This window comes from Mytilus californianus, unplaced genomic scaffold (assembly GCF_021869535.1).
Source record: "Mytilus californianus isolate M0D057914Y unplaced genomic scaffold, xbMytCali1.0.p SCAF_20, whole genome shotgun sequence".
In the NCBI taxonomy this organism is placed as follows: Eukaryota; Metazoa; Mollusca; class Bivalvia; order Mytilida; family Mytilidae; genus Mytilus; species Mytilus californianus.
This window is the reverse complement of record NW_026262669.1, coordinates 1,026,163-1,041,034: the sequence shown is the minus strand read 5'-3', so window position 1 is coordinate 1,041,034 and position 14,872 is coordinate 1,026,163. Positions and strand designations below refer to the sequence as shown.

Sequence of the window (14,872 nt, the reverse complement as noted above, 5' to 3'; positions counted from 1 at the left end):
TAGGCGTTTAATCAGTTTATTTATGACTGTTGCAACGTTTTTCGAGTTGGGACAGATGTAAATCAACTGTTACAATTTTTAAATAGTTGTATCAGTCCTTTAATGACTGTGACAGTTATTTCTAGCGTTGTTGCAGTCGATTTATGTTTTAGACAAACACTTTTAAAGTTGGGACAGTTACAAAATAACTGCAGCAGTGAAATTTAACAACTGTTACAACTTTAACAAACATTATCAGTCTTAGAACGACTGTTACTGGTATGGACAGTTGTTTTTTTGTCCAGTAGTGTTCCCCTAAAGTAAAATTTAAGAATGTCGAGTTCCCTAAAGTAACAGAATGCCATGTGTATTGTAATAATGTTCCTTTCACAGTGTTTACGCACAATTCACTGTTGACTTATTCTGGAGAATTGAAAACTTGAAAAACAGTCAAATATAGACTCATATTAACAACTGATTGCTGTTATACAAGAATTATCTTTGACATTGTATGATTGGTTATCGTGGTAAAAGACTCATGACTTTACAATGTACCAATCTCTTTTAATCGGTATGTTGGTATTGATTTATTATGTGAATACACTATCCTTGTTTGTTTTCTTTTATGAAAGAATCAAACCCCTCTCCATGTGGCCAAAAACTCAGATGTTGCTGAAATGTTAATTCTGAATGGAGCCGATGTTAACAGTACAGATAATAAAGTGAGTATGTACATGTTTTACGTAGAAAGTGATGATCGATCCAAATGATAGCTTCCCAAGACAAGAGACACTTTTAAAACCTCTTCGATTGATATTATGGTCCTTACCTGAAAAAATAAGTAAACTGAAACGTCTTTTAATAAAGACTAAATTGACGATTATAAATGTCATTTTTGGAAAATAACATACGTTAGTAAAGGATATGATGTTATCCATATATCCAGTATACTGAATGAGTGTTATGTTCAATAATGTTTCTTTCAATACTTTGGTGATTCCCAATTACATCTATTATTCCATTTTGTACAAATATTTTAATCTTCAAAACTTGACAATCTCGTAAACTTTCCCCCATATGTGTCTTGTAATAATCCGTGAGTTTCCGTTAATGCTGATTTAATAAATACAATCTTTACACCATCTTCATCTGAAGAGGTACTATCATTTTCCCTGTCATTAAGAAAAAAGAACACATTTTTCTTTTTCTTTTTTTTTTAATGTCGTTCTATTCTTTTTCGTTACGTTTTCTCCATAATTTTTAATTTTTTTCTCCCTTTTTCCCTTTTTAAATTTGTATACGTTTCTTATAGCATGTCAAATTCTTTTCATTTGTAGAATTTTTTGGGTTAAATTTTCCTTAAATTCAAATATCATCATGGTATGTGTTATCGCTCGTTTTGGTCATGTCATGTGATCAGAGCTAACAATTTCTACTATTTCCACAGCAGATTCAATCAATATTTATCCATTAACCCAATTACTTTACGATAATGTTTCACGTTCGAGTTAGATTATACATTTGAAACTCGTAATTTAAACTCTGTGCCTATTTGTAATACATTTGTCCTTATTGACATTCCAGGTTTGACGCTTTTCAAACAATGCTCATGAAAACATAATATGTATTTTTGCGCCTGTCCCAAGTCAGGAGCCTTTAGCCTTTGTTAGTCTTGTATTATTTTTAATTTTAGTTTCTTGTGTACAATTTGGAGTTTAGTATGGCGTTCGTTATCACTGAACTAGTATATATATTTGTTTGGGGGCCAGCTGAGGGACGCCTCCGGGTGCGGGAGTTTCTCGCTGCATTGAAGACCTGTTGGTGACCCTCTGCTGTTGTCTGTTCTGTGGTCGGGTTGTTGTCTCTTTGACATATTCCCCATTTCCATTCTCAATTTTATTGCTTGTTTCACTGAATACAATGACAAAGTAAGAACTATTAAAAATCATATAAAAGTATATGCAAGCCATTCTTATTAATTTTATTTAATACGGGACGACCCTTCTGTAACGATTCAATAAGGCGTCAAAGAAAAAAGCAAAAACAACAATTAAACAACATGAATATGAAATATGGAGACATGATACGATTACCAGTTATACAACAACATGTTTCCACTAGAGACCAAGTGACGGAGATTTTAGCAATACTAGGTCATCTACTATGAGCTATCAGCAACACCCATACCGCATATCAAGCTGTTAACGACCCCGACATGCTAAAATGTCAACAAATTAAACCGAGGTCTGATGTTTGTAACATGCATTATATGCTCTTGATAGAGATATGAACCGGGAGCCGTCATTGAACTTTTGAAAATAATTCATATATAACCTTAATGTCAGCTTATGTTTTTTGAATCATTATCAAAAACATATGGAAGATTTTTAGCTACAACTTGGTATTGTTTCTTGTGGATATTTTTCCTATTCATAGCATTCGATATTGTGTACTCGATTTTGCGTTCAACCATGAACAGTTTATAGTTCAGATTTATTTACCTTGAAATTGCACAGGCAAATAGAAGGTAAACATAAAGCACATTCATATTTCATCGAATATTAGCCTGTTATATTGACATAAAAGCATAGAATGGATAGGTTAGCATTTTTTTTGTTAGGCTTTTAGAAAACATGATGGAATAAGAGCTATTTTAACGTACAAAATTGACCTCATTAAAATTGTATTAATGATTAACATAAATACAAAGCCGGTTGCGCAATCGTTTTCAGCTACACATAAACATATATATGAGCAAGTCTCTAGGTATATATATAAACTTATGTCATATCGGTGATCAACAAACTTTATAATTAAGTAATCAATATCAATTCTTCGCATTCGTTAGTAGAATTTATTATTGTCAATTATTGAGTAGTTCAAGTTCATTATCTATACCATTCTTATATTTTTCTGTATTTTCTCAAAAACGTCATACACACTTATGAGAAACTTTACCAAAATTAAAAGTACGAAACAAAGGTCAAATAAAATATACGCTAATAAATTATTCAAAGAACACGAGTGTCAGTTCAGTTTACTATAATCGTATGACAATTGTTCTGGTCATTTTAAATTCAATGATTCAAGACATTGGTGTGAATTTTTTTCATGGCAACAGAAAAGTGATTATTTATTTTTCAAAATTATTTTCAGTTTAATTTTTTAGAATTCTAGGAAAAAAATCTTCAGTTGTTAAAAAACAAAAATCGGATGAGAAGAGTGCCCTTTTTCTCACTCAATATGAAATCTCAGCTCTCTCATCCTCTCAAGAAAAAGAATTTCTGCTGTAATAATCGACATAGATTATTTAAATAATAATAACAATAACTAATTTCAAAATCATGCAAGAACTAATAAAGAAATCAACACAATTTTGACACGTCAATGAATATAAACAACATCTTGTAACACGTGTTTTAGAAAGTACTTCATATATATTATTTTAATGATTCCAAATTTTGTTTATACTTAAAAAAAAAATTCTTGTTTTCTATAAATAAACAAAACAAAAACAGAACCTATAACAAATAGAGACGCAAATCTATATTAAGAATCTAAAGAACGTGTCAACACAGTTCGTTTAAGGTCTGTTTGATTCATGCACTTCTGAACAACTAAATAATCTCAAAAAAAGATCATAAACAAAGTGTTTTAAAAACGTTGAAATCGTTTTCAAATAAAAAGTTATGCTAGCTTTTTGCTGATATGCATTTCAATTGTTAAAATGTCACCATGATGCATAAAATAATCTCATGCATTTAATGATACCTCCAAAAAAGCACTAACCGTTGAGCTACGGACCATCCATACATGATACGTAGCAAATCGGGAAACCTCTACCAGGGGACAGGCACAAACATAATGTCGTTGGATTAGACATGGTTGCGGGATCCATTCTCATTATCTATTGAGCAGACGGTGTAGTAGCTAATCACACTGATACATATTAAATATTTGTTGCAAAGAGCTTGACATGTGAGATTGACACAATGGACACACACAATTATCAAACACTAAAGACACAAATAGCTACGTGAAAGTACTCGCAATTACGTAACGGTAGTTCAAATCCAATAACAACTAATGAAAAAATCATGCATCCAAGACAACAGGGTTTTTGCAAATTTACAACAGTTAACTACAGCGGATTCTTTTTTTTTTCTTCAATACCAATTTGCATGGATTGATGGAAACTTGTTTTTTCCTGGATAATTGGTTTCGTGGTTTTGCCGAAGTCTGCATGCAAGCCTATACAAAATGTATTTTTCGTTGAACATTTAAATACACGAAATCTAATTAATCCACTATGACAGGCAGATATTCTCAAAAAGTCCAAACATTCATCTTCTATTTTGTCCATTTATTTCATGTTTTACTTCCAACTGAACGAAATAAAGTTAATAATCCAAGTGTGCCTAAATAATAGCGATAATTCCTAAAACTGCAGTTAACAATATATCCACCAGTCAAAATTTATCACACATATGATGTAAACAGTTAACAAAATTGTTTGCATATAATGATTTCACTGATGATAATATCATATACATAACATGAGATCACAGAATAATATCAAAAATTAAAAGATATTGGTTTCTCTCTATACAGATAATGGAAAACATTAGGGTTCGAATAAATTCGAGTATGAGATAAATCTGGAAATCTTCAATTTATTGTAATAAAATTACTTCGAGATAGATCCGCAGTTATTCAAAGATCCAGATGTAAAGAAGAACAGTCAAGCTTGAGAACATAACGTTAAAAAGGACTTGCATATTCAATCGTTGTTGCGTGAAAAATAAAAATATAATCTTATTAACAAAATTAGTAAAAGACAATGCCACGCAATTCCTCGGGCATGTTTTGTACGTAATATTAATTTTAAATCTTTTAACTCGAACTTTAAGAATAGACAAAAGTAAGTCACTGAACGTAAGCTTGAGTATATATAAACCCAAAATAACAAAAAGAAATACATTGCCACACAGTATATATACATACACTAAATAATATGAATGATGATAACACAAACAAGTAGGCTGTTTATGTAACTTCTCTTCAAGTGACGAACACTGAATTTCTTTATTCTTACGCGGTCTTCCCTCTGAGTATCATGTCAGTGATTGTTCTGCTAAATCGCAAAGCCTACAGTGCAGTTAATGACATCGTGGACGTAGTTCAACTTTCTGTAATGTTGACTTACTTGTAATGACGGCGTCTTCAAAACCGGTTCTATGACCATTTAGCCATTAGTAGAATTGCTGTGCTAGTCCAACATATTGGAGGTCAAAGACATAATAATCGAAAATATAAATTACATCTGAATTTTTGCAGGTCTCACTGCGAACTATGTTAAGTTCCTTTTTTGTGACATTACTAATGGATGTTGCTGAATGCTATATGTATATGCAGCATTTAGAGTGTGTGTTACAACAAAGGTGAACATTCTGCAAAATCAACGAGACACTTTTTCTATATCAGCACATTTCTTACACTATTAGCTTTCATTGAAGCAATTATAGGGGCATGCAAAATATCTTGATTTTTTGTTTTTCAATTGAAATTTAATATGTTCAAACAACTACGAAGCTGGATTTCTCGACAATCTACAAATAGATGGTAAAAAATAAATTCATGGTGTACTCGTATTCTTATTTTATCATATTTTATTATATTAACCTGCTACTTGGGATCCTCATCGCTTTTTGTAAGCAGTTTAAATATCAAAAACATGAATTGAATAGAGAGCACTTCCTGCTCCACACGTGACAGTAGGTTTCATGCTGTTACAATAGGCTCCCTTAACAACGTTGTTAGAATGTTGATACATTCCTACAGCAGAATGTAAACACTAAAAAAGACAATTGTATATATTATCTAGTATTTTTTTTATTATAGTACTATTAGTATGACAGAGACAGTAGTTTGTATTCAATAACTTAAATGGGAATTGTAATAAATATATGATGGAGGGCACAATAGGAAAATTAAACACAATTTATAAACACACAAATGGTCGCAAACACAATGATGTTAAACCATAAAAAATGTATCAGCATGTTAAAATATGCTTGAAATGAGATGTGTCTGTTGATTTCCAGTAGATTAATAAGTATGATAATATATTACATGTTTTGTACAATAAAAACAAACGAAACGCAGGGGACTTCAACATGTTTATCGAAACTTTAACTAGACTTAATCGATACAAAAAAAAAAAGTTAAAGCTCCATCTAAGTTTACCAAATCGACATCCAATCGTAACGTATAGAGAGCAACGTGTGTCACTATTCGATTTTTTTGTTCATTAGATGACCCTAGGAACCTTAGGATTTCAATAAAAACACACAATATCGGACATTAAACAAAAAACACATAAACATTTACACCTTTTCCAAAATGTGAATACACATTTCCTGAGGCATCCTTTATGATAGTTAAAAAAAGAAACCCAAATAATCCATAACACAATGCGAAGGCATCAAAGACATTTTTAAAAAGATTATTAAAAAATAGATATCACAGCTTATCCTGATGTAACAATAAGGAGATTTAATCAGTTTGTTTCAAATTAATGTGATAAGGTTTATAGACCATAAAATCGAAACAAATGAATAGATACGGCATTATTTTTTGTAAAATAAAACTATGTTAATCATGCGTTCATGCATTTGCTATATCATTTATACTAAGCATGCTCAGGTTGAAAAACATTTTATAAAAATTTAAATCTCAAAAATTGTTTTTTTCTAGTTAAAAAGCTATCAAAAATTTTAAAAAAGGAAACAAAAAACTTCGAGAATTTGAGACTTTTGCTAGACATCTTGCCCAAAATGTGATGCATACTTCAGTCAAATCAGTTGGCGATTGTTGAGCAAAAGGGTCCAATCACTTGCTAACTCTTTATCTATCTTTTATAGCAAGCGCATAATTATTCTATCGTGTATTACTACTGAAATTAGCAAAATATTATTAACTTCCTTGTTGTCTTCAACCACGATTTCTCTAAATTGGACTTTAATCAACCCGACTATATGAAATAGTGTACACTATGTATTAATAATATTGAAATGACGTAGGCTATTTATGTTTTTTCCTTTCGCGAATTGAATATAAATGAAATAACGGAATATATTAAATAGTACCAAGGATAATAGGTGTCACGCTGTAATACTGTAATAAATTAAGATAAATTATAGAAAATACCGAAAATATGTTAAAGGCATGCTCTATTGCATAGATAACAACCTATTTAACTTAGTTTGATTTTCATTTCTAATGCAAAGGATAGAGTTCAAATCCGTTCAACAAAATGACTGAACATGATTTATAACAAACCTTAGTGATTTGGATACTACTGTAATGTCCCTTTGGTCGTAAAGCTCTTCATTTGTGTGGTTCGGTATATATCCAGCTTGTTTTGAAGAATTTGACTTTGGCCTTCAAACGCAAACAATTGAAAGTGTTATTTTCAATTTTTAGTCCCATTTACGTGTTACTGTTGTGATGTTTGTTATACAAATTTGGACAACTTTTTACAAATCAGGGTTCTAGCATAAGGTGTATAATGACCAATTCATAGTCAACATCATCCCTACATGCGATTGTTAGACATCAATCTTGTGATGACAAGTTGCAAGTGCTCTTTAAATCATATTTACCATGATCAAGATATACAATGTTACCAAACATTGGGACAAATAATAACGCTGGCTACAATATATATGTTTCTATTTATAGGGAAGAACACCGTTGGAATCTTTGGAAGAAACCTACAAAAAATCACATTGGTATATTGGGGAAACAAAGGTAAGACCACGATAATAATGAAATCAATATGTGTTCACGTGTTCACGTCAGTATTTAGTGAGTTTGATAATATTATATATCATAAGAAACGTAAACATATTAACATTTATCAAACTCCACGCATTACATCTAGATACATCTGTAATTAATATTTGGTATACGACTCTCGAATTGGTCCAAACCAAAGATTCTCTGATATGTTTAAACAAAAATGTGTCGGCCTTTTCAGATTTGGATCTGTTTATGGATCCAATATTGTTCATTATCGGTGTTTCACCGTCTGTATCACTCTGCTCAGGTCTACATTAAATTGTATACCACAGCTTTGTGACGTCAAATACGTTAACCCAGCCTAAATAACTTTGACCGTAACATATCACCGACATCATAATGAATTTATCGACGTTGCTTTGTTTGACACGAACTTATCAAGTCATCTTTCGGTTTACTGGTGAAACAAATGAAAAAGACTTGTTTCTATCAGGCAAAATGCACACATACAATCGGATAAATGGATTATCAGATTTTCATCATATTTATATTGTAAAATATCAGCTGCCTCACTCGACAAAAAAATTCATAGTGTGACTTTTACAATATTGATATGCAGACAACCTCATAATCGGTACTGTTCTTGTTCTTCAGTTCGATTTATAATGTTTATCTATATAACAACAGTTAAACATTTCGAATATATATTTAGATAGAAATAAGAAGATGTGGTATGAGTGCCAATGAGACAACTCTCCATCCAAGTCACAACGTATAAAAAGTAAACAATTATAGGTCAAAGTACGGCTTTTAGCACGGAGCATTGGCTCACATCGAACAGCAAGCTATAAAGGGCCCAAACATGACTAGTGTGAAACAATTCAAACAGGAAAACCAACGGTCTAATCTATATAAAAAAGGAGAAACGAGATAGTTTCTGCTGTGATCCAAAATATTCACAATTGAAGTGTATGACCAGAACTAAATATATCGCAGAAAACAATTAAACAATGGCTTATAAAATGAAAATGTGGATAGGTACATATGTAGATGCTTGCTGGTGGTCGTATATGCGATTTGTCGCTCGGGCAATTTTTGCACATATTACAACTTTGTAGATATAGCACCCGTAATGAAGGTTTGCACCCGCTGTTATCAAATTATTTGAGGAGTCTTTTTATTTTTTCTGCAAAGTTTACAGAAATCAGAAAAAAAGTTTATGTTATTGACCCCACATGCAGTTTTTAATTCACAACATTGAATTTAAAAAAATGTGTGCTTTTGTGATGAAAAAAAAGTTATGGAATCAACACTTATAAATCGATAAGAGACCAACAAAAACCTGACAAAAGAACAACTTAAAGCCAAACATCGGTGTATAAAACACTACATACAAAACTTAATACTGAACGCGACGAACCAATCAGAAGTCTATCTTCACCGGGAGGATAAGCATATCCTGCTCTTCATTTGGCAACCACCTTGTTGATCATGAATAAGTACAAGTTCGGTGCTAAGTCTCAATAGATGAAAAGAGGCCCGTATCATGTATCTGACAATTTGAATATCCGTGGTCGTCAGTGACACATATGTTTTCCATTACGATCAATCAACGCATGATGGCGCCGTTAAAAGTTTCAAAGGGATGACTTTAACTACACCAGTAAGAATCTTTAGTTTACTAGATCCATTATAAGCAGCAACCCTCTATCAGGGAAAAGCAAGGTCTCTGGAATATCATATCACATTGAAGCAATATACTCTATATGCAGCTTACAGTGCTGCATAGAAACTGACGACAGTTTAAAATAACAAAACTGAAATCATCTGCTTTGTCGTTAGGTTTTGGTTTAAAATGACCCTCTTTGTCAATTTCTAGATGAAAGTTTTTTCTTAAATATTTTCAATCATTTTTCCACTTTATGTTTCCTTTTTATTTAAGTATTCATTAGACATCATTCTCTGGGTGTGTTTATTTTTTTTTTTTTTTTTTTTTTTTTTAAGAATTCACATTAATATCATCAAGATAGCTTGTTTATTCAAAATCAATGCATTAGTGCCGAAGATAGCTCATAATTGACACTAACCCACATTGTGTATGACTTTTAGTATAGCAGATACATTAAAATGGCGGAAGAGTCAACTATATCTTGAAAAAAAAAGATACAATATATAAATATTTTGCATGCACACGTATACAAATTGCGGTTTTTATCCAACGCAATCATAGGCTTGAACGTTGTTTTCAATTCAGACTTGTTTATATATATATATTGTCTGTGAAAAAAATCAGCAACATAGTGAAACATTATACGCTATTTAGATATTTGGTGATGGACAATTGTAATGCATGTACATGTTGATTCTAGATGTTACTTAAGTTTTGCGGATGCTAGTAATATTACAGAGGGTAACGGGCATTACTCAAGATACGTAAATTGTGATTCTTGATATCAGCTTTTTCCCTTGTAAACTATATGTTTTGAATATAAAAATAGGTGCCCAGTTTTAACTTCAACTGTGTAAGATATGATCAGCGGAATATCGTTATGTATAATATAAAAACCAAATATCCATCATGTCGTGGCACATAAATCCGCAAAAAAGTGTTAAAATATTTTATGATAAATGTATTGATTCTTTAAGCGTAAATAAAAATATTTTTATTTAAAAGTGGGAAAAGGATAATGTTTTTTTTAGGGTGACTCAGCTTTACATTTAGCAGCAAGCCAATCGGATCATAGCGCTGTGAAACTTTTGATTAGTCTAGGTGCCAATGTCTCAGCTCGGAACAAAGAGGTGAGTCGTTTTAAACTTTATTTATAAAATGACATGTTCATTTAGATTTCATTTGATTGTTTGTTTTTTATTTTTCTACGTTTACGTGTATTAGTAGTATATGATTGTTTATTTAGAGGTTGTCTATGTGTTGGTTTTCATGTGAGAGTAAGTGTGTGGGTGTAGGATTTGGTGTTGATATATGTATGTGTGTGTGTGTTTTTGTATCTAAATCAATTTATTTGTTTTGGTTGAAAAATCAAAATTGGCATAACGTTTTCCTAAAGTTATATATTTTATGTTATTCCCTTTCTGTATACGTAGTCAATCATCTTCTAACTTAATGACGCGTACACACTTATTATGTTTTTGGATAACACTTTTTTCTTTCAGTGCTGACCATTTGCCCAATCAATTTCTTTGACTTCTTATATTAAAATGTGTCATGTTAAACAAATAAATAGATAACCTGCACATATCGGATGTGTCACAATTTAATGTATGATGTAAAACAGCATATAGATCCAAAATATGATATATGATGACAGAATATTTCACGCATGTTCAGTTATAATGACAGGGAAATATATCAGATACAAATAATTGGGTTAAAGTTTTTCAATGACAGTCTTAAGTAGTTGTTCACATGTACTTAATTTTTTATCAGTATTCTGCGGCCTAATCAGTTAGCTCATTTCAACACCATCACACGATGATAATGTTAAACTCCTCCACTATTGATATTAATTGTAAAATCTTCATATATATGTAGGAAATAAAAATAACCAATCAAATCAATCAATTGTGATTTTTAGTCAACATCCGTCCATTTTTGTGTAATATGGTCCACGAGTTTTGACAATACTCTTTAAAAGAAAATGAAAATGCAATATATGGTTATCGGATGCAACTGACATTCTATGATGAGATAAAAGATTTAATTGTATCTATTTTTACAATTTCCAATCCTAACTAGTGATAATCATTACTTTACTTACATTTATAAAAACGTATATTATGACTTTACACATTCCGTTGGTTCATGATAAGTGGAGATTTTATTTAGAATGCACATTATATGAAGGAATAGTGTAACAAGGTTAAGCAAGTAGTTGTATAGTGCAATCAATTTGAAAGCTTTTGACGCGATATCTGAAAGAACATTTTACAATTTCGTCTGGTTTTAATGCTGAGATATATCTGAATGACGTCATATTGAAGCTAAATTTATTTGAATTTTCTTCTTTCTGTATTGTTGTGCTGTTTTTTGTTGTGTTTAAAATCTGTTTATTTGATTTTTTATTTGGTTTTTTTTTCTACTTTTCTGCAATGAAATATATATGAAAAAACGAGCTGCTCTGTGTGAAAGTAACGTGTTAGCGCCTCACGCATTATATAGATGGGGAATGTATAGTTCTTTTTTTATTGTATCAACACAATCATGACAATGATAGCCTGCTATTGTTTTGTATTCAGAATGATAATTGTTCTTATATATTTTGTAAGTTTTATTTTAACAGGCGATAGTAATCAAATATGTGTGGTGTCGTTTCTTTTTGACATATAGAAGTCAGCTTCATAAAATATATTCTAGCACACCGTACAATATGTGAAAATGTAAACTGCATATAACAAGAGGAGTTTGTTAACCTTTAAAATTGTCTAATTTGTCTTTTATATTATGTTTTTTCTTATTGTGTACAAATAAAGGCAACAGTAGTATACCGCTGTCCAATAGTCATAATTTGATTAAGCAAAAACTAATCCGGGTAACAAACTAAAACCGAAGGAACACATCAACTATAAGAGTAAAACAACGGAACAACAGAAACACTGAACTACAACATACATAGAAATGGACTGTAGATAACAACTGCCATATTCCTGACTTGGTACAGGAGATTTTAAGAAAAAATCGTGGGATGAACCTGGTTTGATACAAACGGATGAACCTGGTTTGATACAAACACTGTAATACGAACATAAGAAAGACAATATAATACAAAAGGGTAACGCGATCGAATGGCTCGAAAGTACTTCTTTTAAATAAATCGCTACTTTAAACACTAGCATGTTATAAAAAAAACATTACCGTTGTTAAATGTTGAGTTACAGTAAATGTCTTCAGCATCCAAATGGTTAAAATTGCAAGATTAGAGTTTTACAAATTAACGTAATATTCAGTACAGCTACTGATAGATTTTGAGGTACCTGATTTTAAAATATATGTGTCTTGTTTACTCACAGTTCACTGTTGATTTATTCTCTATAATTTAAAACTTGTAAAATAGTTAAAAAATAGACTCACATTAACAACTGATTACTGTCATACAAGAATTATCTTTGACATTATATGATAGGTCATTGAGGTAAAAGACTCATGACTTTACAATGTACCAATCTCTTTTAACCGGTATGTTGGTATTGATTAATTATGTGAATACAATATCCTTGTTTGTTTTAATTTATAACTTGACGATTATAAATTTAATTTATGAAAATAACATACGTTAGTAGAGGATATAATGTTATCCATATATTAAGTATACTGAATGAGTGTAATGTTCAACAATGTTTCTTTCTATATTTTGTTAATTCCCAATTACATCTATTATCCCATTTTGTACAAATATTTTATTGTACTGAACTTGACAATCTCTGAAGTTTTCCCTTTATGTGTTTTGTACTAATTCGTAAGTTTCTGTTAATGCTCTTTTAATAAAAGCAAAGTTTATACCATCTTCATCTGAAGAGATACTATTAATCTCACTGTCATTAACAAAACAAAACATTGCAAAAAATAGCATTTCATATTGCATATGCTTGTTTTAACTGATTGCAAAATGAGTAAAACAAATGATTTTTCAACTCATGTTTTTGAATGATAGAAACAATCTGACACATTTGCAAACATTAAGTTTAATATTTTTACAATCCAGTTTGCTTCAATTGTTTTTTTCCATTTCTTTTCATCTTAGAAGCTTTTATTTTTCTTTTGTTTTTTTTTAGTGTCGTTCTCTTTTATTTTTCGTGACGTTTTAGCCGTATTTTTTGTCATTTTTTTTTTCTCTTTTTCTCTTTTTAAATTTTCATACGTTTGTTATAGCATGTTAACTTTTTTTCATTTAATTATTTTTTGGGGTTAATTTTTCCTTGAATTCAATTACCCTAATGTTATGTGTTCATGAAAAAATAATTTGTATTGCTTTTTTCACTGAATAAAATGACAAAATAAGAACAATTTAAAATCATATAAAGTTAATGCAAGCCATTTTTATTAATTTGATTTAATCCTGGACTACCCTTACGTAACGACTCAATGAGGCGTCAAAGAAAAAAAGCAAGAGCGACAATTAAACAACATGAATTTAAAATATGGAGATATGATATGATTGTCAGTTAGACAACAACATGTATCTAATAGAGAACAACTGACGATTGTTTTAGCAATACTATGTCATCGACAAGGAGCAATACACATACCGCATTTCAGGTTATTAACGATCCCGACATGCTATAATGTCACACAATTAAACCGAGGTCTGATGTTTGTTACTTGAATTATATGCTCCTGATAGATGTTTCCTGATTTGCTGCCGTACGAACCGTGGTATCAACTGGGAACCGTCATTTAACGTTTGAACATACTTCATATATGCCCTTAATGTCACGTATGTTTTATGAATCATTCGCAACAGTGTGTGAAAGATTTTTAGCTACAACTTGGTATTACTTCTCGTGGATATTTTTCCTATTCAAAGCATTCTATATTGTGTGTACTCAATTTTGCTTTCAACCAACCGTTGTAAGTAACCATTACACGAACGGTTTATCGTTAAGATTTTGTTCCCCTTAAATTGCACAGGCAAATAGAAGGTAAACGTAAAGCACATTCATATTTTATCTAATGTTTGCCTGTCATATTGATTAAACAGTATAGAATGAATAGGTTAGCATTTTTTTGTTGGTTAGGCTTTTAGAAAACATGATAGAATAAGAGCTATTCTAACATACAAAATTGACTTCATTAACAATGTATTGATGATTAACATTAATACAAAACCGGTTGCGCAATTGTTTTCAGCTACACATAAACATATATATGAGCAAGTCCCTAGGTATATATATAAACTTATATCATATCGGTGAACAAGAAACTTAATTTATTGTCAGTTTTAATTCTTCGCATTCTTTAATAGAATTTAATATTGTCACTTATTGAGTAGTTCAAGTTCATTATCTATACCATTTTTATATTTGTCTGCATTTTTGTAAAAAAATGTCATACACACTTAGTACGAAAAAAGGGTCA

General features: G+C 30.9%; 1 protein-coding gene across 1 annotated transcript in view; it reads left to right on the top strand.

Annotated features, from left to right (window-relative positions):
• The first annotated feature begins 5,375 nt into the window (after positions 1–5,375).
• The window catches only part of LOC127731794 (26S proteasome non-ATPase regulatory subunit 10-like), a 114,884-nt gene continuing 105,387 nt past the window's right edge, over positions 5,376–14,872 (top strand). The window contains exons 1-2 of the mRNA XM_052240636.1: positions 5,376–5,420; positions 7,723–7,791. Of these exons, the coding sequence (XP_052096596.1) occupies positions 5,376–5,420; positions 7,723–7,791 (114 nt within the window). The remainder of the gene's footprint in view (positions 5,421–7,722; positions 7,792–14,872) is intronic.